The following is a 24,700-nucleotide window of genomic DNA, read 5'->3' as shown; positions in this document are numbered from 1 at the left end:
TTTTAGTGTCAGTATTCTCAGCACAGTCAGATTGAGTACTGCTTTAAATCGTCATTATTCTTGGCTTTTAGGTTTTTATTTTAACACAAAATACAATTACATTGCCAGTAAAAAACTACTGGTCTTCCACATATCCATCACAAAATATTTTCCTGGCTTCTTGGCATGATGGGAAATCAGAACTATAAAAAGATCCATATATTATAGAACAAGATTGGTAGGCAACTTATGAACACAATAAAAAAGAAGTTTTTAACATAAATGGGGAATATGATTATAATAACTATTAAGATATGTGCAACAGTTGTAACAATCTAAATTGTATTTATATATACAAGTTAGACAGTAATAGGTACAGCATAAACAGTAAAAAGCAAACTTCTTCCAAGAAGAAAATTACTTGACTACAATTGAGACAAATTACTACACTACATACCCATTTAGCATACAGTACATTGTCACTGGATTGGGAACACTATGCTAAAACCTTTCTTAATGCAGACAGGTGTCACTTCCACTTAACTGTTGCTAAATCTCTTTGCAATAAGTACAGTACATGTGTTAAATATGACCAATGTTAACTAGAAGGAATGTGGTTTATTTTAGACAGTGGCATCCAGAAGAAGTAACTTTCTCTAATTCCCTTTTACCGACTAGCACCTACACTGTTGAAATTCAGAGGCAAAGAAACATTGCTGCCCTGCTGTTACAGCAGCAACGCAGACTGTTTACAACAAGAAATGAGGGCAACAGGTATTTCAGAGTCCTACTGACCCTCTTACACTGTAAAACAGTAAACCAATTTCCAAGAAAACCTGAAGTTATTTTAATCAGTTACTAATGTAAAATTGTAAAATTAAATAAGATAAATTGAAATTGATCGCCTTGCATTTTCCTGCCCCTCCTTAAGGAAATTAACTCTACACTAAAGGGAATCTCCTTTGGCTTCACCAAGTGCACAGGCTCTATTTCTCTCTGGCTTCTTAGCAGTAATCTGCTAATATCCCAACTGACACCTGCCCACTCTGCCAGCTTTTCCTTATATTTTCTCAGCCAAACTAAACAATCACCTCAGATAAAGGACAGCCATCGTCATCCTCATCATACCCATTCTCCCTGCGACAGTGGCCAGCAAAGCACTGGAGCACAGCTTGGCGCTCTCCATCGTTTGCTGCCTTTGTAACAATGGACAAGTACATGACAAGTGCGACACGGGAGGCAGCATCAACCGAACAATCTCCTGGCCTCCTTCAGACCTACAGTCTATCAGTATTTCCCCTTATTAGAACAAAAACTGGCTTTGGCAACACAAGGAACTATCAGACTACTCAGGCTGTGCCTGTACCTTCTCTTCTGCTTTCAGTCCCATGCTTTTTTAAAACTGGGAACGAAGTGAATAATGTAACTTAAATTTCTGTTCTGTGTACTGTAAACCATTGCATCCAAAGCCAAGACAGTAATGTCCAGAGGGCAAGAAAATCCTCACATACTGCTTTAGACAAAAGCAGCTTATTACAGACCCCATTTTTAATATATTTATTATCCATTCTCTGTTTTCTGAAGTATTGTGTTGCTGAATTGGTTGAGCAGGCTTTACAAAACTTTGTGTACCTACTGAAAACATGTTCTGTTTCAGTAACTTCAATATCGCTGACTAAACATTACCACTGACACTTCGCATACCATCTGAACATTAAAAGTATTCACGCATATTGTTTCTGTTTTAAATCTGTTTTTAAAAGCTTCATCACCATTCTGCAACCTCTTCCTTATCTTGTCATTTCTCCGGTATTTGTTGCAACAAAAAACAAGGCCTGCTTTCAGTACCCAATTACAGGAACAATGTTACCCTGTAACTGCATAAGACAGCTTTTCATTAAACTCGCTCTCACCAATACATCACTATTAGCGATGCATTAAAGTGTATTTTTAGCCTCATTTCTTATGGAAATGAATCCTCCCCAACCACTGCATTCCAGCTCTGCCTCTGTATTGCCTTCCAATATGCACCCTGAGGGGCAGCACCAGAGGATTTTCACTGACACATAAAGGAAAGGTGCTTGACACTTTTAACTGTTTCCCACTTTATTACTTGTAGACAAACTGTCTATTACCAGTAGGTCAGAAATAGAAAATAAGTAACTTCAAAACTAGTGTTTTCACTGAATCGCATTCTTCCTTGCCTCCACAAATCTATACTACTCAGCAGTGACTGCAAAGGCATTAATTCGTTACATCTTTGAATAAGTAATTGAATAAGTTAAGTAACTAGCTAGTTACTTAACAAATACCACCTTCATATTTCTTAAAGGCTAGAACATTACATTGGGCATTTTTTTTTGGCGGGGCGGGGGGGGGGCGCAGGCTTGAGCAGAGAAAGATTGGGAGGTTCATGTCCTTCACAAAATCTCTCGTTTTAAATTTTGGCCAAAACATTCTTCTTCATTATACACAGACATTTTTGTTAGGTAACTCTGAATGAGTTGTTCTCCTATCAATTTCTTTTATGTTGCTTACTTTGAGAAAAAGTATGTTATTTTTTATTTATTATTTTACTCACATACAGAACACCTCAACTTCTTCTGCAAGGAGGACCACAACTGCACTTGTTCCCCTGTTCAAAATTCGTACTTTGGGGGTTTTTGGTTGGTTTCTTTTTTTACTTTGGGGGTCAGCTGTGTTTTAATCGTTATTAAAACAAATCCATTCTGCTCTTTCCTTGATAACATTAGGCATTTGGTTGTTCTTTTGGGGAGGGCAGGAGGGCTGAGACCTTTGCTTCCTACACAGACTAAGAGGCATGTGATAACCACCTGTGGTAGGCATCATCTGCACAACAAAGAGCCTGAGGAACATCACTACAATACTTACACAGATATCTATTCACAGTAATAATACATTTCCTCAGCTCCCTATTTTGAATAAAGCATCATGAGTTACAGTGCAAACAGCACTTCAAAACTGCATTTATTTACATGCAGTTAATAATTCATCCCAACCATGCTGTCCATAAATACACTATCAGCACAATTTATCATTCATATAACCTTCCCATAAGTAATGCTACAACAATCCTATAAAGTAGTGATTTAAGACTCCATACATAGGCACATCCACCTAAGTATTAGAAATATCCTGCTTTAGAAAGCCAAATACAGTGGAGAACCATTGTTTCCTATGGTTAGGGTTTTCTGTGCTAACAACCTAGACTCTTACTGGAATTTTAATACTCCGTCCATATAGCTTGAGTATTATTCACATCATCTTATCTACCTAGAAATTCCATACGCATGAATAACTAACTGTAATTGAAAGCACAGGAAGCATGGCAAGGTTGGTTTTAAAAAGCTGTTAATTTTTCACTGCACAGCATTTCTCCTGTAACAGTAACAGAATGAAACTCAGTACAGGCAGTGTATACAGTTACCTCTGCAAAAAGATACAGCATCCATCAGATTTTAGAATACTGGCTGTAACAAAAATAATTGCTAAATGCCTTCCTGCTTTACGCAAAAATTAGAGGCACATTCTGAAGAGTGCTGACTCTCCAGGATAAAGTTTTCTAAAATCCTACATCGATTTGTTGATTCTTTTTATTTTTATGTGGATGACCTTGCCACTAGTGTCGGTGTAAGATTTTTTATACTGTTTTTGTTAAATTGTATTTGGGTTTGATCTCTACAAAATGCAGTCTCATCAGAAGCAGAAGTTTTCTTCACACTTCAACGAGGAAAATTTCCAAACTCTGGAAACTGTCCTGTCTAGCTACCCTGAGAAACACACTTACAGCTTTCCTGAAAAAGCCTTCACTAAGCTTTCAGCTTCAGCTCCATATGGGCTAGCAAAATAGTAATATCAATTTTAGCAAAACCCTTCTTCATCTGGTGCCCCATTAAAGGAAACACTTAAAGAGTTCACATAAAAGTTTTGAATTGTGTAGCTGGTGGGGACAATTTTAAGAACTGCAGTTCTAGAACTGGATTTTCTAAAATGCATCATTCACCTCAACAAAAATCACATCGCTGGCCCACTAAAGACATTAGTTCATTCCTTAGACAACGGATGCTGCTAATCACTCTGGTGCGATTTTGCCTCATACCAAGAATTACCAGCGGGCAAGCAAACAAGGTGTTCCCAAACAACTGTTTCAGCTGTTACTTTTCTAATCCTGTTTCACAGTTATTAATGCTCAAATCAAGGTAGCACATACAAATAACGGTGCCAACTTCTAAGAAAACTCTTCATTTCTAACATAATTATTTTGTCACACAAACCGTGGAATTGGAAAAAACAGTCACAGAATGGATGTCTACTTCTTGGCATTAACAAAAAGTTCAAAAAAAATCTCTACTGAATGATGGAAAGAGAGAGAGAAAAAACCAAACCCTGTTCCAACAGAGCAGAAATGTGATTTATTCCTACCCACCTGCTACCTAGCAATATTTTAAAACAACCTCATATATATTAGATGAAGAACAGTGTAAGTCACCCATACTATCACCCACCCTGGACACTGGATAAGCATGACTGCCGAGTTTAAGAGAACAGCCCACTTTCAAAAGTAAATTTAACTGAAATGCAGCCCAGCCAGATCAAGCTCTCCAGTAAGCATGCAATGGATGCTACCCACCGTGAAAGCAATGGAAAACACAGACTGGAGCAAGTCATTGTTTCATTTGATGACATTTCTCCACACACTGCCCTTACCTCTCATCCATGTCTTTTACCCAATTAAAAACTCCCTTTCGGAGCACAGCTCTGAATTTTTTAAATATGCTTTGATCAACAAAAACTTACTTGATTTGCAACTGCTCTCTGTTTAGTATTAATTGTTCATGCCCTGGAGACTTCCATTTCCCAATTTAAACTAAAAAAAAGTAATATAAAATGTGCTATTTGACACCAGTATTGTAACTCTAATCCATATTCAGAAAGGTAACTTAACTTTTCTGTTCCCTTCTGATCTCAACCAAATTCTAAACAAGCACCAGATATGAAAAGCAAGGTGACAGTATCCTTATATGTATGTGTGAGGTGCTTCCCTCATCAGTCAGGGGCAGCCACCTAAACACAGCTTTGAAAAGAATTCAAACTGTCCAGTTGTCCTAAGTCCCCTCTGAGAACAGCTCTTCCTCTTCTCCAGTCACGCTGCTTCCAACTACGATGCTCTCGGTACAACACAGAGCACTGCTTGTTAGAAAAGCCTGGAGGCACCTGACAAACTACATGGAAAAAGAGAGAAGTGGGAGAAGATAGGACTGACCAAACAAATGAAATTAATAATATATAAATGAATGAAAAATAGGAGGAATGGAAACAATCCATTATGTTGACGGACCCATTAAACTCAACTCATAATAGCATTTCCGTCCGTGGTATAACCCGGAGTTCCAGGAAGACAACTCAACAATCAGAAACAAAGATGATCTAGGCTAAATATCTGTAATCCTTAACTTGGCTAAAAAACCCCATCATGTAATATGGTTAGAAGAAAATGATCACATTTGAAATCTCAGTACATTTACAGACTATCTGTGGAGATGAATTATTTTTTTCAGTAACAAATCCACAGTTGTCGAGTTACTTGACTAGGATTTGGGGTTGGCTCAGCAAACCCGAAAAATCAAAGTAGTGTTTTAGGAATGTAACTTTAAATCCCCAGGATTCCAAGCACCATTCTATCTCTTTCTATTACACTGCAAAAAAGATCACAATATGCAAAGCTCTAAAAGCCACGAGATACAATTTTTGCCTCAAAAAGTCCTACCTATTCTTGATTATTTATTGCCTTTCTAAAAGCTATTTGAGAATGACCTTTAAATTTAAAGACCTTACCCTGTGGGTGTCTACCATATAATAGTGAGGTCTGGAAGTCAGAGCAAATGACAAAGGAGCACTGATTTGTGTTCCATCCAGAACACCATAGCTCCCTCTAACAACTTCCCAGAGTAGGTATGATGTTTTGAAACTTAAGGAAAGATCGCAAGTAGAGATCTGAATTAGATGTGGACACAGCACATTAGAAACAGAGAGGAGTGAGGTTAACGATCCACCAGGAAAAGGCAACCTCAGAGAGACCAAGCGAAACAAGGACGATCAAAAAGTGCAAGATTAGTGAGAAGCCATCTAATCAGCTCTTGGTCGTATCTTAGTAACTTGGGGGGGTTGTTTTGTTTTAAACAGAACTATTACAGGATAGAGAATTTATACCTGGTGTCAGGACTGAAATAACATTAAATTTAGGTAACATAACCAGAACATAAATGTAGAGACTGAGAATGCACTGGAACAGATCAAATTTGGACCATCAGGTATTTTTTAAAATAAAAAATGATGTGTTACCACAATAAAAAGTAGCTGTTTAAAACCATAAACCCCCCCCCCCCCCCCAAAAAAAAAAAGGGAATAGAAAAATGGTTCTTGCTTTTCTAAGTAATCTTCCTCTTCACAGGTCTAACAAAATTATTTTCCATAGAAAAAAAAATAATTAAAAGCATAGAAATCAAACCTAGTAAAGGTAAGAACAGCTGTCTAAGGCTCTTCTCTTTTCTTTCACATTCAGTCCTCCTGAGAGCAATAAATTAACTAATCAGAAGTGTAAAAAACCAATACTCCAGAAGCCAATATTTGATAACAACACAAGAAGAAACACCGTCGAAAACAAGGCATAAGGTTTGAAGGCAAAATCTTCTCACAACACCTAAAATCTACACCTTTCCAAAACTTCCCACACTGACTGGAGGAAATTAATGCTTTGCAGTATCACACACATTAAGATAAATCATGTCACTGAATGCATCATTGTCAAACGGCTTCGTTTGGTTATGTTTCATTCGGTTTGCTTCAAGGTTTCTGCAACATTTACTGGATTAGTTCCAAGTCCGATCTGGAGCCCGTCCCATACACCCAGATGGTATCGCTACGTGTGACAGGGTGGGGAGGAAGGACGTCCTCCTTCAACCTCAGCTGAGAAGCAGCTCAGATTTTATGTAAGCCCAACAATAACCCTTTTTTTGTTTGTTTTCTTCAACCACACAAAAAAAATTGCGACAGAATTACAGTGCCTTCAGGCCAATTCTCTGATCCAGGGAGAGCATTAAGGCCTATTTACAATCGCTATCACAGCGCCAAAATACATTTGGGCCATAACATGTAGTTTCTGCCTTGCTGGTTCAAATTCAGTGTATGTGCTCAAATGCACCAGTGTTCTCCAAGGGAATGCAACTCATAAACATATGTAGCCTAAAAAAGTCATGACTTCAGGTATTAATTTTGTGAGTTCTGGATGAGTTTTAGATTTGAAATCTTTAAAACCAGCACTGCAGAACGTCAAGTCAAAAAGACCTCAGAATGGATCCATGCCTTGTCCTATACATTATTTTGTCACCTGTGAATCATCTAACTAATAATGAAATGAGTGTGAATTGAAAGTTGCCCGTTCTATAGCCTATAACTTTATATTTGATCAAGATCCAAGTCTTCTAAAACAAGAGACCAAAATAAAAATGAAAAGAAAGAAAAAAAAATATCTTACCCACTGTTGACAGTGGGCTTACAATCAAGCTGGTTATCAAAACTACTGATCTTAAGAGAATTAGGCAACTGAGTCTAAATGTAATGTGAGTGTTACACTTTTCTAAGTATTAACACTAGAATTATTAAAGACATGTATTTTTATTAGGGTTCAGAGCCAAGATTTTTCTACCAGTCTTCTGACCCACTCCTAAGAGGTTGTAATGGTTACCAACACAGGATACAAATCCACTGGCACAAAATACTAAATTCTAAATCTAACTGTGAATTCATGGAAGTCCAAGAAAAATGAAACCTAAATATAACACAACGTATGCTGATATTGCCCTAATTTTGAAAGAAAATGGTTAATGAGAAAGCAGGTCAACACAAACACAGAGATGCTGTTGCAACGAACCAGAAAGAACTGAAGAGACTGAGCTGAGATAAACCATTTTGTCCAGTTATAACAGCACAAGACATAACATGAACTTGATTTATATGCATGAGATTGTCTTGTTGTCTTGTTGTGGAAAATAATAGTGGCATGAATAAACTGAAGTGTGACCAAGAACCTTCTGTTAGGCAGAAAGTTCTCACAGGATGAAAACAGGCTTTTTGTAGCAGTAGTCAAGGAAGCATGTTACATATCTAACAGAAGTTCTACACAACAGTAAACAATTATATAACAACCTTTTTTAAGATTACAGTCACACTTAAGTAAAAAAGTCTTTTTCATTAAAAAAACAACAAACAAAAAATGAAAAACAAAAATCGCACACTCCCTACAGCATTTGAAATTTCAATTCTAATTTTGAACGTTCAACTATTCCACCAGACAAACTGGATAGTAACAGATGACAGCAACAAAAAATATTTAACATTGATTCAGTCTTTACCTTTAATCTAGTCATGGCGTACTTTAATGCCTTTTATGTTCACATGGTCGTAACTCACATCAAGGAAAAATGGCCAATATGCTGTTACATTAAAAAAATAAGAGCAATGCAACCATGGGAAGGGGAGGGCTCAACAAAGAAACTATAACAAAATTTAGCCAAATTCTTTGGAGTTCAGATACAGAAGTTCTAAAATAATACCCTAGAGTTATACTTTTTAAACTGTCATGTGTTTACCACAACAATCTATATTTAGTTTTTCAATAATGTGAAATAATATGGTATAATATTCTTACAACTAGCATCTTTACATATGTGCAAAAATAACACTATGTTTCAATCCAGCCTGTCAATGTGCTTATTTAGAGGACAGGAGGAAAACATGAAATGCAATATAGCAAACCAGAGCTATGCATCCTCTCCCTTTTGTCTTTCATGGTCTTCAGCAGTATTTCTTAAACAGAGACACAAAACGCGCTTTTTTGAACATATGTTAACATATTGCCTTCAGTTCAGCACACAAACACAGATGCACACTTGTTTCACGCGAGACTTCTGTTCTCATTAGTAATGCTGCTGCTGCTACATTCCCTGCTACTGTAATGGAGACACTCATGAGTTATGTTAAGTACTTGCTGAAAAACCTGAAGTTTAGGGCCTTCCATGTCACTGCGAGGCTGAATACAGAAAACTAAGCCAAACTTCCTTAAAATTCCATGATTCCCCTATAGTCAATGGGAATTCTGCTTCCAGCTGGGATGAAGGGTTGGACCAAAATGTGCGTAATTAATAATACTGACAAGCTACTGCATTGAAAAGCGGCAAAAATGCTTCCTGATTAAATTATTGGCAAATTTTGATGACTTCTAGACTGCAAACATTGTTATGAAGCACATTAGAAATGCCTGCCAGTGACTACACCTTCATTTTTCGATATTTTAAATTACCAGTAACAAGAATGTTTCCAATAAGATAACAGAAAAAGAAACCCAAACCGACAGTATAAACTAAACATCCACCTAAAATTTCAAGTTTTTCTTTACAAGCACATTGTTTTTCAAATAATAATTATTGTATAAGGAAGAAAAATTCAAGTGCCAATTGTCTTGCTGCTTTCTGCAAGTTCACTTACATTCTATTATAAGAAAATGAACAAGACATAGTCATGAAAATAATTTAGACATTGACATCCAAAGCTACAATTTTGCCTGACATTTTCCCAACTTTTCCATGAACAAGAGGAAGAAGACTCAAGCTAGCCTGAATATGCAGCAGTGCATGGAACTGCAACACCACAAAAGATTTGAGCATAGAGAATCGAATGTACCTTAAAAAAATCACATTTTAGTAACATAACTATTGACACTGGTTTTAAAAGAAAACAAGAAAATGTCATTAGGGGCAAACTAGTGTTAACTGATCTAATTGCAAAATGACAGGAGTAGGATGGAACTTCTTTCCTCTATAAGAAAAAAAACCTAATGCGAATATATAGTTTTGGAGATACACTGACAGACAGAGCAAACCACAGTCTGTTTCCAACTTTATAAATATATCAGCCCCAGTTATATGGATATAGAGTTTGAATTCTGGTTTTATTTCTCAATGGGTAACACATTAGTTCACAAAATAGGTAACATGCTGACGATTATAAGCGGAACGACACAGCCATACTCAATCCTCATCATGGCTCATTAAGATACTTGCTTTGTTCACTGTGGAACTTTGTTGTTAGCTTCGCTGTCAACTGTGGTGAGTGCAGAAATACTTGAGAAAATACCAGTTTACCATACATACTCTATGTCATCAGCCACAATAGGCTGTCAAGGAAATTTTCTCAACAATTCAGTCCCTCCTTGAATACAACATTGCAGTCTCTCTGCACTGTTAGTGATCTCCTTATCTTTTATCCTGTTGGTATGATAGCACAGATTTTCTAACAGTGTGATAAAGTAGAGGTCTTGTTGGACCTCTGCTGAGCCAGCTGCAGCTTGGGAGGGGTACCTGGCTTAGCCACATGCAAGGCAGGCACTCCTGCTTTTGCAGCATCACTTTTTATTTTAAAAAATCACGGTATTTAGATAGGATTAAGAAGCCTTTTTTGTTGTGGACTGCCTATAATAATAGCCTGACTCTTAACTACTATAATTATTGCAAAAAAAAGTGAAATTTATCCCCTAAATCTTGATTTACAGAACTAGCAATATAGTTCCCTTCACGACTGCTTTGTTGGTGCTTTTCCAGAAGGTATTTTGCCTCAGGAGCAAGAAGAGGTGGGGACAGCTGATCCTGCTGACGCTTCTACTCTCACAGCCACCTTCCACACACAAAGATGCACAGCCACAGATGTTCATTTTTCACTCACAAATTTATTCAGAACAAAACAGCTGAAGTAAATTGTGTGTTCTTAGTTCCTGACAGACCAAACATGAAAAGAAATACCCAGAGTTAGCGTATGAAAATTAATAAAGATGTAACAACAGAACAGAGCAGGAAGGTAGGAGCAGACACTTGAGGTTGGCCCTTAGTTCCTCTAGTACCAACACTGTCTGCAGTGGCAACTAGGAGCAGATGCCTAAGGACAAGCGTAAGAACAGGGGACACATACTGTGACGATTCCCCCATCACGGTCTGCCAGCCACTGGTAATCTGCAGCACGTGGACTCCCAAACCAGAAGCATGAGGACAGCATTTAATACACTATTCCTCCCTGAATGTCTCTGAGTATGTAACCCATGTCAGCTTTTGACATCCAGAGTGTCTGTTGCGAATGTATTCCACAAGTCACTGGACACTGCTGATTTTCATAGTGCTACCTTCATTTAATTTTTTTTTACACTGGAACAGAAAACGATGAGTAATCGCACCCAGTTCTCCCCCATGACATTCATGACCTTGCAGACTTGTCAGTCCCCTGCACCTTAATCCTTTCCTTTCTAGGCTGAAAAATCTTAACAGAGATTTTTTAATTCTCCCTAGGAAAGGCTCTTTTGTCACTCCCCGGAACTCGCTCCAGCTGTGCTACCATGGACCAATTACACCCAGCATCCAAGGTCCAGGCACGCTAAAGTGATGGCAGTGATGATTTCTAATAGTTATCTTTATTATTTTTATCATTAGTAATATCTCAATACTTTTTGGTAAGCCATGGCTCATTAAACTATGATTTTCATAAGGCAACTTACAGTAACTCAAAATCCTCTTCCTGACAGGAAACAGATACAATTCGTTTTGTTATTGTATGAAAACTAAGAGGTGCTTTTCTTCAGAATCAATATTTATATTTAATCCCTCTAATTTCACCTGCCACTTGAAATCCAAATTTTTCCCAAAATAAATTATCAACAGGCATTTCTCACATATATCACATTTCAAATCTCTTTTTTCCAAATGTAAACATTTTTTGTCTTGCTATAAACTTATTTTTAAACAAAATCAACACCATTATTACAAAAGCACTTTGCTATAATTTTTATTTTTAAAATACAGACATTTTAATATGCAGTGAATTTAATAAAGTAAGATTATCATTGAAGCACAATTGTATCAATGACCAACCATCACAGGCATACTTTTCCCCAAAAAAGCTTCTCAAGCCAGGATAAACCAGAAGAAAGGAGCTGCAAATGCACAGGGATAATACAGACAAAACTTCCAGTGGCACTTAGGCAAGAACCCTCTTACGCCGCGCCACCAGAATCAAAGGAAATACAATCAAAGAGATAAAAGTATCTCCAGAAATTCCATCCAGAACACTGATTCACCACCAAAACAGAGTGTCTTTAGTTAGCAACATTTACAAATAAAATCAGTGGCAATTTCAGCCCAACAGAAGAGGTTGGAGAACTTGTCATCTGTTGATGAGGCTTGCTGCCAAGATACCTGAAATCTAGTAAACAAGGTACAGCAACAGCTTCTTTTAGATACAATGAAATGCAGTATAGATTTAAGACTAGATGTTCCCTTGTAGGACATGATCTTTCTAGTACTCTCATAAAAGTTTTTACATGAGTCAAGTGAAAAAACATGTCTACATAACAGCAAAACTGAATTTCAAATTCAAATTTGAAACTGAACTTTAAAAAAACCAAAAGCCAGAGATCAAGTAAAGCACACCCAGCAAAGGAAAATAATTAATTGGTTGCGAGTTCCCAAGGTAAGAGATCACAGAAAATATGGTCTCCGAAAGTCCTGAGTTGAAAAATAAAAAACCTTAAAAATAATTTAATTATGATAGCATGTAGTTGTATTTATTAGACTGCTTCCTTTTCTATACATCATCTTCATAAGCCAACACAAGATACTGCCTGGACAATATTAAGTAGCCAGTATTACAGAGAAAGTAGTTTTGGATAAAGGTCCTTCATTTACAGCCTGTGTTTGCTGTTCCAGCTTTGGTAATTTTAGTACATGCTTAGCACTTATCCAACTCTAGCCACAGAGTGGTCCCCAAAGCCCTTAAAATGAAGGAAAAGCTGCCACTGAAACCTTGCCATCATATGACTGTTTACATCCCTTATATACGTATAGTTGCATTAAAACTCACTATAAAAATTGTAGTGTCCAAAATCTACCCGATTATAATAAAATTCCCTTATGAAGATCCCATTCCCCTATTGAGGGCATAGAGGAAGAACAGAACTAATGTGTTCTTGACCTAATAACAATTCATTACTCATACAGATTTTTTTTTTTTAATTACAATAAATTCCCTTACCATTAAAAACCCTAATAAACAAAGCTCTGCAACCTTGTTGAGGCAGTTTAAGGCATCATTGCCTTAAGCTGTCTATGCCTCCCCTTCTTTGGAGGATTAACTCCATGTAGTAAAAGTACAAGCAGAGGACATGCACGCTCATCAGCTGTGCCAGCTGCCGTACAGCCCTACCCACTGCTGCTAAAAAGCTGCCAGACCAACCTGAAACACCAAGGGAAGAGGAGGGGAGGCATGTTTCATTCTGCTGCTGGAATGGTAACAATTCAAACCACCACGAGTTTACTCAGTGAACATGAATCAGAGGTTTCAATGGCATGTTGGATGGAGAGAGACCTACACAAATCTTGCCAGGGAACAGGAAAGTATACATATTCCAAAGCGACACAAGTGTTTTGTATTTAGCAATCCCCATTTAAGCACACATGTGAACACCAAGATAGAGTAACAGAATGGCATTAAGGTAAACTACTGAAATAAGTAAAAAAAGGTCACTTGCTCTCAAGCATTTGGCCCTCCAAAGCCACAACCCCACCTGGGCTCATCTGATGTAATAATTTCTGTAATACAACAGATAAGAAGCAGTCCATCTGAGGAATAGTCAGCTCTTCTGCCTCAATACACAGGTCCTGTATTTGCTTCCTCACCACAAAACAGCTAATGAGAACCTGTATGCTATTATCACTTAATAAATGCCAAAAACCTGTGGGTTCAGCAAGTGTCTTTCATAGGTCAGAACAAATTTGCCTGATCATGGAAAGAATCATTTGTCCATTTACAAATCCAAATTTAGATGTCACACAAGTAGAACTTTTAAATAATACATGCACAAGCATAAATAACACTAGAGAGATCATGAAAGGACTAGAAACTCTAACCTGGTACAAGTATTTGAAGACTTCCCTACCCAAAGCGTACGAAATTCAAAGCGGTACATGTGCCACAAGTAACATACTTAGTTCTTTCCCATGAACGCTCCATTGTACTTTCCCTAACCACTACTCGGTTTCTCATTTAAATATTTCATAAAATTTAATTCTTCCATGATAAAACAATTTGTGCTTATTCAAATATCTTATAGAAGAAGGGGAAAAACAAAGACAACAAGCATTACCTATTTCATTTAAAGAAAATAAAGAAACAAAAGGCAGTGCTGTCAGGATGCAGAAATGCCCTCCCATGATTAACACTGTCATCTCGTGAGCTTCCCCTTCTCAAAATCTTGGTGTTTTGTCACTTCTTTTAATACTGCTGGTTGCCAAATTTAGATTGAGGAGCTTTGAGGCAGGGACGAATACCCCATATAAAAAGTGAAACTCTTTTCCCCGGTAATCATTCTATTTACAAAGTTTCACTTTGATCCGAATCACCTTTTCTTTGTTCAGACGACTCACGCGGTGATTAAAACGAAAGCCTTCGGCATTGCTGTCACATTCTTCTCAAGGGGGTTAAGTTTGACCACAGTCAGCATAAGACTGTGATAAAATCCCAAAGAACTCCAGGCACTTTTACTGCCCGAAATTGGTTTTCCTAGCCTCCTGTCAGCGCAGCTGAAAGCACTAAGGTTTCCTTATACTCATCCTACCTTTCACAGTACTTGGACAAAGGAAAAGTCCACAGAAATTATGGATGTTAAAGCGAGGGGGTTTTTAGTATTTTCCCGAGGCTGCGCTGGGGCACAGAGCCATTAACAGCTTCTTCTCCATTCACATACTGTTCCTTTAGCACTTAAAGCTCATGGACCTCAGAGGATTTTCATAATACCAGATTGAGAAAGGAGTAATTTCATTTAAGAATGACTAGAAAAATCTGTGAGTAGGAAACTACTCTTAAATATCCTTCCAAATCGCTTTCACCCCACTAATCTGCAATAATTTGTTAACAACTAAAAATGCTTAATGGCTGCAGAGATCTATGTATAAATTCAGTATATGCTTAAAAAAAATTTAAGTATGTCTATGTTAAAAAGGCAGAGGGTGGGTCAGCAGAAATCAGATTTTACCTGAACTTTGTATTTGGTTTAGCAAAAAAAACCGTAACCTTTGGAAAATACTACCTTTAAGCAACGTTCCAGGCAATGCTGCAAATACCAGGAAAACACTACCTCAGTGATGGATTTCTAGAAAGGCCCAAAAATTAATCGGCATCAAGTTAACAAAATGTTTGGTTTTGCTATTCAAATGATATACGTAAAAAATGTTTAATCAAAAAAATCGCAACAAAATAAATCTAGCTCAGCTGTTTAGAAGAACAATGCACCACTCCATCCATAAAACAGCCTAAAGAGAGACAGCAGTAACAGGGGGCAGGGATGAAGTCCAAGGCATAAAGTTATCCTTTTGGTGACAGTGACAATAAAACTGAAAGGTCTGCAAATCAGCTGATCCTGGAGGATGGCTGGGGAGGCCACTGCCACCTTCACTGACATTCTTCCCCCCCCAGCGCTGCTGGCCTTCCCAACCTTTGGCACTGCTCCTGGCAAAGCCAGCGCCAGGACCAGCATGTTGCCAGGCACGTGGCAAACGAGCTTCAGGTCTGATAAAGCAACATTCCCACCACAAGCAGCAGCTTGGGTTGAGAGACACAGATCCTCAGCATTCAAACACCAACATTAAAAAACAAGCAAACAAAAATCTTACAAATTGATATATTTGTTTGGCTACAACTGCAGTATGGAAAGATAAAAGAGATTCCTGTTGAGAACCAGCTGTGAGATGGTCTTACAACTGATGCATTTCCCATCAACTCGATATCCTGTTGCAACTATCTTTTGTTTATAGTCTAACTTAATTTTTCATACACAATATAACATAGCTAATGAAATAACTAATCATTACGTTGATACATTTTTCTCAATCCTCAATTTCTAATATTGACTGGTAAGTTATTTTACCTTAAAATGGTCATGTTATTATTTTTGCTGAGTGTGAAAACTAAGCGTGCTTATGGATATTCGGTCATCAAACACTAATTAAAAATAATCATAAAAACAATATAAAGGCTATTTTTAAAAAGTCCTCATTAACTCTATCTATGAAAGGTGGCTCAATAAAGCAAAACACTGCAAACTTTTCAGTGGAGGAAGCACAAAGATTCTGCACAAAACCAAACCTAGCCTGATACCTCACGCTTTACCAAGTACAATTACAAAACAGATTCTTAAGCAGAAACAGGGCAGGTGGGGGGGGGGAATATCTTACTATTAGACAATAAGTAAACTTTACAAAGACGGCATTGTACTTTTCATCACTACAGTTTTCCTTCCCTTTAAAGAACAGTTATGTTAAGGAGAAATTCACAGAAAATAAGGAAGCACACAGAATTTGGTTATGAAAAAATTACTTTCCTGGTAGTGCTTTTGCTGCCATTACACAGGTTTTTTACTTTTTCCTTAGGCTGAAGACATGAGGTTCCAAAAACAGTAAGGCAATCAACCTTGACATAGCCTCTGTTACAGTACAAGCACAAGTATTCAAAAGAAATGTAATGGCACAACATAACCTACCAGACAAAGGAGCTCTTTATATATAGTTGTTGTTGTTTTGCTAACCTATTAGGCATATCTCTTCACTTTACGCTTTTTATTTAATATTTAGCATAATCTTATCACTACTTTTTTTTTTTTTTTAAAGAACCTAAAGTTTTAGCAACTCCTTCAATATATCTGTATATGGAGAGATTTTATTATTAACTGTATTATCAACAATGATTTTTTCACATTGATTTCTTTAGTTAGTGTCTGGTCACCTACTTACAAGGTATTTCATAAATCATAAAGATCTTTAGACACATGAAATTGGGATATGTAGTCCAGATGCCAGCTTTAAAAGTCTCATTCGTTAATCAGATTTTCATACAAGAACATGAGACTTTATGTAATGACAGAATGAAAATCAGAAATGACATACTGGGTGACTGGAATTTCTATTGGAGATTTTAATCCATTAAACATTCAGTCATAATTTTGGAAGATAATTTAGCACCAGCTGGAATCCTCAGACAGCATCAGTAAAACAATAACAAACCTCCCTGAAACAAAATTTTAAATCACGAGTTTAGAAAACACTTTCAAAAAAAATGAAACACTCTTACTAAATTTAAAAATTCATGTGACTGACCACCAGGTCAGATCCTGTCGTCTGGGAAACAGCAAGAAGAAATGCAGTATTTAACTCTGCTGAGGATGTTTAATTTGACAGATTCCAGGACAGCAGGAGACACAGATTTACAGAGAATAGGCTGAAATGGGACTTTACAGGAACTGAAATTCAGGGTCCAGACAAGCAAATTAGCATTCTTGCACCAACAATGCTAAGCCAATGCTTAAGAAACAAAACAAGAAACAAAACAAAAAAAAAGGACAAAGAACCTAGGATATGATGGCAGGGTATTGGATTTCTACTATGTTCTCTCCCTCCAACGACAGCCTGAGGAAAAGGGAAATCTTCAGTTCTGCCTGACAACTCCACAAGCTCAACACAATGGTAGAGAGAAACATATTGCTAACTCTGCCCTTTAGGGCAAGAAGCCAGTGGGCTGGCGAGTAAACTTTGTGCTGCAGCCTCTGAAGCAGCTCTCCTTCTGACCTACCGTGTGCAGGCAATAAAGCTTCAAGGTGCTGGACATCAGCTCCGTTTGCTGAGGTTATATAAGCAAGGTTCAACTAAGGCACTACCAATACAAATGAGTTAGCCTGTGTAATTCTACGTATTTGTAATTACAGTACCATACTAACAATGCATCTACTGCCTCCAGGCTGTGTTTAATAAAACATTAGTTCAACTTCAAGCATCTTCTAGAATTCAAATTCACAAATTCAAGAATTTTCTTGAATTTCAGGAGGTCCCATAGAAACTTGTTAGCAGGAATGCCAACAAAACCCAGAAGCAGTGAGCAGCCAGCTCTGGAGCACAGATATAAAACTACTTCATTGGTATGAAACCAGCCCTGTGAGTTGGGAGAAATGAGATAGTTCATTGCTCCTTGTCTAAGTCTTGCACGCTGAGGACCTACTAAGCAGGAAACAATGACAAAATAGTGACAAAACGAAATGAATCCAAGTCATGTCTGTAAGAAGAGACAGTGTTACGCAACCTTATAGAGCAGCAGTCAGCCGAAAAGAGCCTTCTGAAATAAACAGCAACTTTTCAAAAGAAGGCAGCAGCCACATTCCTGTAGACATGGAGCATTACAAGATACGTGCAAAGAATACTGCTCAGTTTTCCATATCTATCGGGGCTAACTGTCAGCAACAGCTCAGCTTAGCTAGAGGAATGTTTCAAGTCATATTTCAATCTGCTTTAAAGACTGTACAGTGCTAGAAACCAGTATATAAACGTTTAAGATGGCCAGTAAGCAGCTTTGAGGTTTGGATTTTAAATCGTTCGCTCTTGAGTCCTAACCCAAAAGAACTTTCACAGAGAACAGAGCATAACATCAGGGAACTAACGCCAAAGTTGGTTTTGATATACATAATACTACTTTATTCCATTGTTTTAACTTTCTTACAGGTTTAAAAAACGTACAGGGGTTCAGAACCACCTCAACAGAACAAAGAATACATAATTAAAGGAGATCTATAGTCAAACCACAAGTGTCCAAGCGTGGTTAGCTTCCGTTACAAAAAGTAATCGGCATGATCTTTACATACGCATTTTGGTGAAAGAAGGACTGATAGTGCAGTGTTACAAGGCACCAATAACCAATAATTGGGCCTTTTTTAAAAGCCAATAACCATCTAAGAAACTTACATTTGGTTCAAAATAGTAATTTAAATATTTTATTGATTGGCATGCATCTGAACCCCTGGCAATTTACTACATAAACCTAATGTGCACCCTTGCAAAATAAAAAAAGATTTCATCAGTGGACCTGAAAATCAGTTCAGTACAAAAGGAAATACTGAAGCTCTTTGCCTGCATTTAATACTAAACTGTCTTGTTCACCTCCTCCAAGAACACTTGTCTAACAAACAGCACAGAAGTATTTCTCTTAAAGCAAGTGTAATTTTTTTAATCCTGTAGCATTGACCTATTCCATGTGCTATGAAAATATTAGGCACAGACCACGATTTACGTTTTCTCTAAAAAAAATACAGTTATGTGCAAGCTAGGTTCACACAACGGATTGACAGCTACAACAGTAAGCTATTTAGACCTCCCAAAGATAAGGGTTGGTTAGTTTTAATTTTCTAAGCAGTGAGGCACACTGCTGTGCGCAATTATCATATTTGCATTAGGATTATCTGTGTAGCCAATAAAGGAAAAGCTTCAGTACACCCTAAAGGACACTACATCGATACTGTGTGCTAATTTAACAGGATCAAGAGAATGAGAGAGTGAAGAAGTCATTGTATGTGGGCAGCTGCAGTCACTCAGCCAGCCAGGAAGGGCTATTGCTTTCTGCAGGAAGAACGGTGTGAAACTCAGTTTACCTCGTAGGTGCCCTCAGACTAAACCACTTGGACATGATGGGATCTAGGGATGCATAGCATGGAAAAAAAAAGGGGAAATGAGAGGCAGAGCTCCCATGAAAGTTGTACCAAAATGTGCCGTTTTATCCAAAAGCGTCATGCCCAGTGTAAGTTTTATGCATTGCAAATTGTTTGTACAACTGAAAATTGTACAAGATGTGAGCAGAGACAGAGCTGACTGTTAATCTGCAATATCTACTATAGTCCTCAGGTATATAATTTACGGATAGCCACTTTGTTGTTGATTGTTTCCTCTTAAATATATTTAAATTCAGAAGGCTACAGTATATTCCGACACAAAGATAGTAAGACAACTTTTCTACAAGGGGAAAAATGTAAGGTAGTAACTAACTTATTTATTTTATGAGGAACCACCTCTGATGTGGTAGTTATTTCATGCCCTTTGGAAGATTTTTAGTTCTGACTTTCTTCAGCGTCTCTGTTGAATTGCTCTCCTCACAATTTCACAAGAGCTATATTCAGGTTCAGTGACCCCTCTTACAGCAGCCTTTGCCTTTTCCACAATCACTTTTAAACTCACTCTAACATCATAGCAAGCTATTCAGGTAAACATTTCTCTTCTGGCAAGCTTCCAGATACAGCAAATACTATCGAAACTCCGCGTTTGATTACGTGAGCCAGTTTTCTTTAAATGGAGCAGGAATTAGCCCGTTTTCTCGGTTTAGGGTCCCGTGCATCCCTGTCTTTTAAACACATACAAGATGAACATATTGTCTCTGACAGTCTCCGCAGTCCCAGCCTGAAAACACTGTTGGAGAGGCTATATATCACACAGTTGCAGAAACTATTGCTTATAGCAAGCCATGTCGTTAAGAAGGAAAGTGCTGGGTTTTCCAGCACCCTAGAGCTCTCCAGCAGAAAGTATATGATATAAGGGAGCCACAGCATGTAGAACACACTGGTTATCCGAAACAAAACCATGGCATAGCGGCGATCAGGGCTGTGCCCAGTCTCCCCAGCAGCATCCACTTCGTGGCTAGGAAATCGAGCTCTCCGATCATTTATCTCTTTGGTGTGCTGCCGGCAAATTTTAAAGATGTGGAAATACGTGAAACATATGACAAAGGCAGCAGGAGCATATAGTAAGCACACGATAAAGCCAGTAAAATAGGCATTAGTTAGCCAGGAGGTAGCACACCATTCAAAAATATCTCCATGGTAACCAGGTTTTCCCCAACCAAAAAAGGAAGGCAAGAAGATCAGACAAGAGTATATCCAGATCAAGATGATGCAGATTCTCAAGCGACAAGGTGTGACCAGTTGATTATAGGAGAGAGGCTTTGTTATAGCGAGATAGCGATCCACACTGATGCAAGCAAGACATGCCATAGATACGCTTTTTAGCACAGAGATGATATATCCAAAAACTTGACAAGTCAAGGACTCGTGGACACCTGTCGAGTAGTGGAGCAGTGACAAAGTAGGAACCAAGCAGCTAACTCCAACAAAAAGATCAGCATAGGCCATGGTCTGAATAAAATAGCTGGTGGTATAATGATGCAGAAGTGGAGCACAGTGAAAAACAAATATCACAGTTAAGTTACCCGCAATAATTAAAAATGTTAGCAAGACAATAACAACTGTCTCAAGGATACAGATGTCAACTGCATTGTAGTGACCAAATCCAAGAGGGCAGGAGAGATGCTCAGATACGTTCATAACACTACTGCTCATATTCAGAGTCCTCCATTCAATCCATCGGGACTGGTTCATGTTTTGTGATTAGGGAACACTGCAATCTGAGCCTTAGTGAGCAGATGACCTGCTTAACAGCAGCTAAACTCTGCTTCAGCGTCTCACGAGCTCTCTTTGTAGACACTGCCAGTGCTTACATTTGAGAGGATTACAGTCCCATAGCTGTTGATGCCGCCTCAGCATCAGTGCATCACCTCTGGCACACCTTAGCTTTAAGGAAAGAAAGAAAGAAAAAAAAAAAAACAAAAAAACAAAACAAAAGCCAGAAAGAGAAAGGCCACTGATCAGCTCCTCCAGTGCTCTCGACCAATCTTTAGCAAACACAAGGCACTTCTAAAACAAACAGATACTGTGAAATAACGGAAATAAAAACTGACAAGAGACACATTCATTTCCCAGGACATGGGGGGGGGGGGAATCTCTGACTGCTTATTTTCCTGAGAAAGTCATTTACTTTGGATGAGTGAGGGGTGAGGGGGAGGAAGGGAAGGAGGAACCTCCATACAGCTCAGGTTTCCTGGACCAGCAGCAGTTACTGGAGATAATCTTTTTAATGTCTCAATTTAAATCACAGACTGACTGGAGAGTAAAGGAGAAAGTTCATCATCTAATACTGTCTTTTCTGGCTCCACGCAGGAGATGGTACTCCGTCTTATCCATGCTATTCATTGGAAAGGTAAGGAAAACATTTTTGTCAAGGTTAATTCCAATAGACTCACCACTGTTTGGGTATGAATAATGAATTTTATTTGGAGGGAGACGGGTGGGGGACAAGGCAGATTTGTCCTCTGACTCCCAAGAAAGAAAATACATCTCACGTACAATGAGGAAGATTGTGTCTATTCATTTAAAAATGAAAATAATTTAAGAATAGAATTTGGAGACTTATGTCAATATTCACAATTCCTTCAAGCAGTTATAGTCCATTACAATTATTAATGCCAGAAGCATAACTCAAGGTCCCCACAGACAAAATAAATTCTCTTGAATTTAATTTCAGCAATGGTAATTTAAAATAACCATCTTTGGAAACTCTGCCATATCTGCTACAGTGGATTGGTACCCAGGAGTTCACAGGTATATCCATGATATTGCTCACCTCTGTAGCAACACCTGAATCATTTCACAAACCCCCATACAACGAGAACAGAAACTTCCATCTGCATTCTGCTGTGAAGCTAACGAAATGCTGATTTGACTAGAAAAGCTGCCATTGTTTACTAATCCATTATTCTGTTATTCAGCTTCATCTTCTTAGTGTTGTAGGGTTTCTATATTTATTAGATGATTGGCATAATAAAGACCTGCTTTAAAAAAAAAATGTTCTTCTAATTGCAGGACATTACCTTGTTCATTTCATTCACAGTTACGGAGAAAGCAAACGCTAAAAGCAAGCATCTCCTCTGTTCAGTTTTAAGGAAATACTTCATTAGTTCAGGAATCATTAGGCAGGTAATTAATTGTATACAATCTTGTTTTTTGAAAGGCCCCTAAAATGTTAAAACCATCTTTAATCCTAGAGTTCCTGAGACTAGAAGACTGGCAGTGGAAATTAATGAATCCACATGAAATGATCTCCAAGGTCATTCAGATATTAATGCTGGCATTTGCTTTAAGTCTCTTTAAAGTACCAGAATCTCTCTGATGTTTTTGATAGTCCTTGCTGTGTCTTCAGGAAGAATTTCAGATACTAGGAAAGAAAAATTTTCAATTCAGTTGCAGCAGTTTGAGGGAAAGCATTCTTTTTGGAGTTAATTTCCTGTCGTGCATCGCCACGCTGTACAGAAAGTCCTTCTGATTTTATAACATCCCAGAATATTTCCGGCTATTCATTCCCTTCGTCTATAAGCAACAGAGCACGTATATAATTAGTACTTTCTCTAATTCTTTGTTAAAGCAATATAGCAATTTTTCTCACCTACACGCATCCTTATCAGCCGCTTTGACGAACTGCTTGACAGGGGAGTCCTAGTTACTGTGGTGCGGCTGGAGCGTCTGTCGCTATTCCTTCTCTCCTTCCCCCTGGAATGATTCTTGCACCTGAGTCCGCCGCCGCTGCTCCTCCTCCTCCTCCTCCCGCCCGCCCCCCCCCCCCCCCCCCCCCCCCCCCCCCGCCGCCGGGCGCTGCAGCCGAGCCGGGCGCTGGAAAGGTGACAGCCGGCCCCGGCCCCGGCGCGCAGCCAATGGCCGCGCCGCGCCGCTGTCACTAGGTAACGGCGCGCGGCCCGGCCCGGCCCGGCGGCGCCCCCCGCAGCGCGGCGGGGGCTCGGCCCCGCTCGGCCCCGCTCCGCTCGGCCCCGCCGCCGCCCGCCGGGCAGGTGCTCGCCCCGGCAGCCCCGGTGCGGGCCACACCGCGCCAGCATGCCGAGGGCGTGCGGCCCCCGGCCCGGCCAACTCGTCCTTCAGAGCGAGCGATCATTTCATCTATAGGTGGAAATACAGCATTTCAGAAACCGCCATCACCGTCTACCTAAAAATGTTCTGCAAAAGTTACTCTCGGGTTACCGATTTCGCACGCAGCTTTTATACGGTGCCTGCAAATGTTGAGCTGGGTAAAATACTTGCTACAGTCTAACACACGTTTGTCTTGTCTTACTTGAACGACAAAATCACAGTCCCCTAAAAATTAATTATTTTTATACTTCAGGCAGATTATTTTAAAACTCGTCTGCAAGCGGTTTCAACACTGTGCGAGTTTTTAATTGCCTCAACCGGCTGCAAACATGGGTTTAAATACAAATACTTGTGAATAACACATTCTTCCCCACAGCACAGACTTTTTAACCCAATTAACTAATCTCGCTATCCACGCAAATGGATGCTGCTACTCCCTCATTAAGGACTCAAACTTCTGTTTACTTCTGCTGCCTAGAAATAAAAACCAGCAACAGAAGTACAATCATCAAAGTTATCGTACACAGACACTCCATACGTCCTCTGACACAGAAACAACAAATTTAGATACCAACATACCAACCACGAAACAGTATTTTGGGCTATAGATCAGGAAGAGGCACATGTCAAGAATGGGATCGAAGGCTTTAACAAACTAAGTCATTAGAAACTACAGTCATATAAATTCTTTTAGTTCCCAGGCAAACCACAGGCAAAATTTTAATAAGCTGCTCCCAGGTTAACATCTTGTATTTCGAGTATAGCCTGGAGCAAATATTCAAGACTGAATGACAAGTCTGTAGAAATGTGAAGCAAGAGAAAATGCAGCAGTGGAAAAGTGGTTTGCAATAACGGCGTGTGATCATTCCAAATTCTTCCATCGAAAGATTTAAAAAAAAAAAAAGAAAAAACCAACAAAAATTAAAATCACTCCGATACCTCAGAACTGTAAATGGCTGCAACAACAGATTTAATGACTAAATTTAGTCCCTG

General features: G+C 38.7%; 2 protein-coding genes across 8 annotated transcripts in view; both read right to left on the bottom strand.

The window, feature by feature from the left end:
- Positions 1-24,700, bottom strand: part of RABGAP1L (RAB GTPase activating protein 1 like) — a 254,818-nt gene that overhangs the window by 144,632 nt on the left and 85,486 nt on the right. The gene's annotated exons all lie outside the window — the stretch shown is intronic.
- On the bottom strand, positions 10,537-23,374 carry GPR52 (G protein-coupled receptor 52). 2 transcript variants are annotated; one of them, XM_055815266.1, is made up of 2 exons: positions 23,232-23,374; positions 10,537-23,003 (listed from the first exon to the last, which is right to left on the bottom strand). In XM_055815266.1, exon 2 carries the CDS (start codon positions 21,329-21,331, stop codon positions 20,246-20,248), a length of 1,086 nt encoding a protein of 361 aa, XP_055671241.1. In that variant the 5' UTR covers positions 21,332-23,003; positions 23,232-23,374; the 3' UTR covers positions 10,537-20,245. The 2 variants fall into 2 exon arrangements, 1 of the variants encoding a protein (XP_055671241.1); XR_003551985.2 differs by lacking the exon at positions 10,537-23,003 and adding an exon at positions 23,017-23,155.

This window comes from Falco peregrinus, chromosome 10 (assembly GCF_023634155.1).
Source record: "Falco peregrinus isolate bFalPer1 chromosome 10, bFalPer1.pri, whole genome shotgun sequence".
NCBI classification, from domain to species: Eukaryota; Metazoa; Chordata; class Aves; order Falconiformes; family Falconidae; genus Falco; species Falco peregrinus.
The sequence above is the reverse complement of the archived record's forward strand: the minus strand, read 5'-3'. Positions and strand labels throughout refer to the sequence as shown.

Excerpts from the sequence above, each read along its gene's own strand:
- GPR52 (XM_055815266.1), bottom strand. The coding sequence starts at position 21,331 with ATGAACCAGTCCCGATGGATTGAATGGAGGACTCTGAATATGAGCAGT.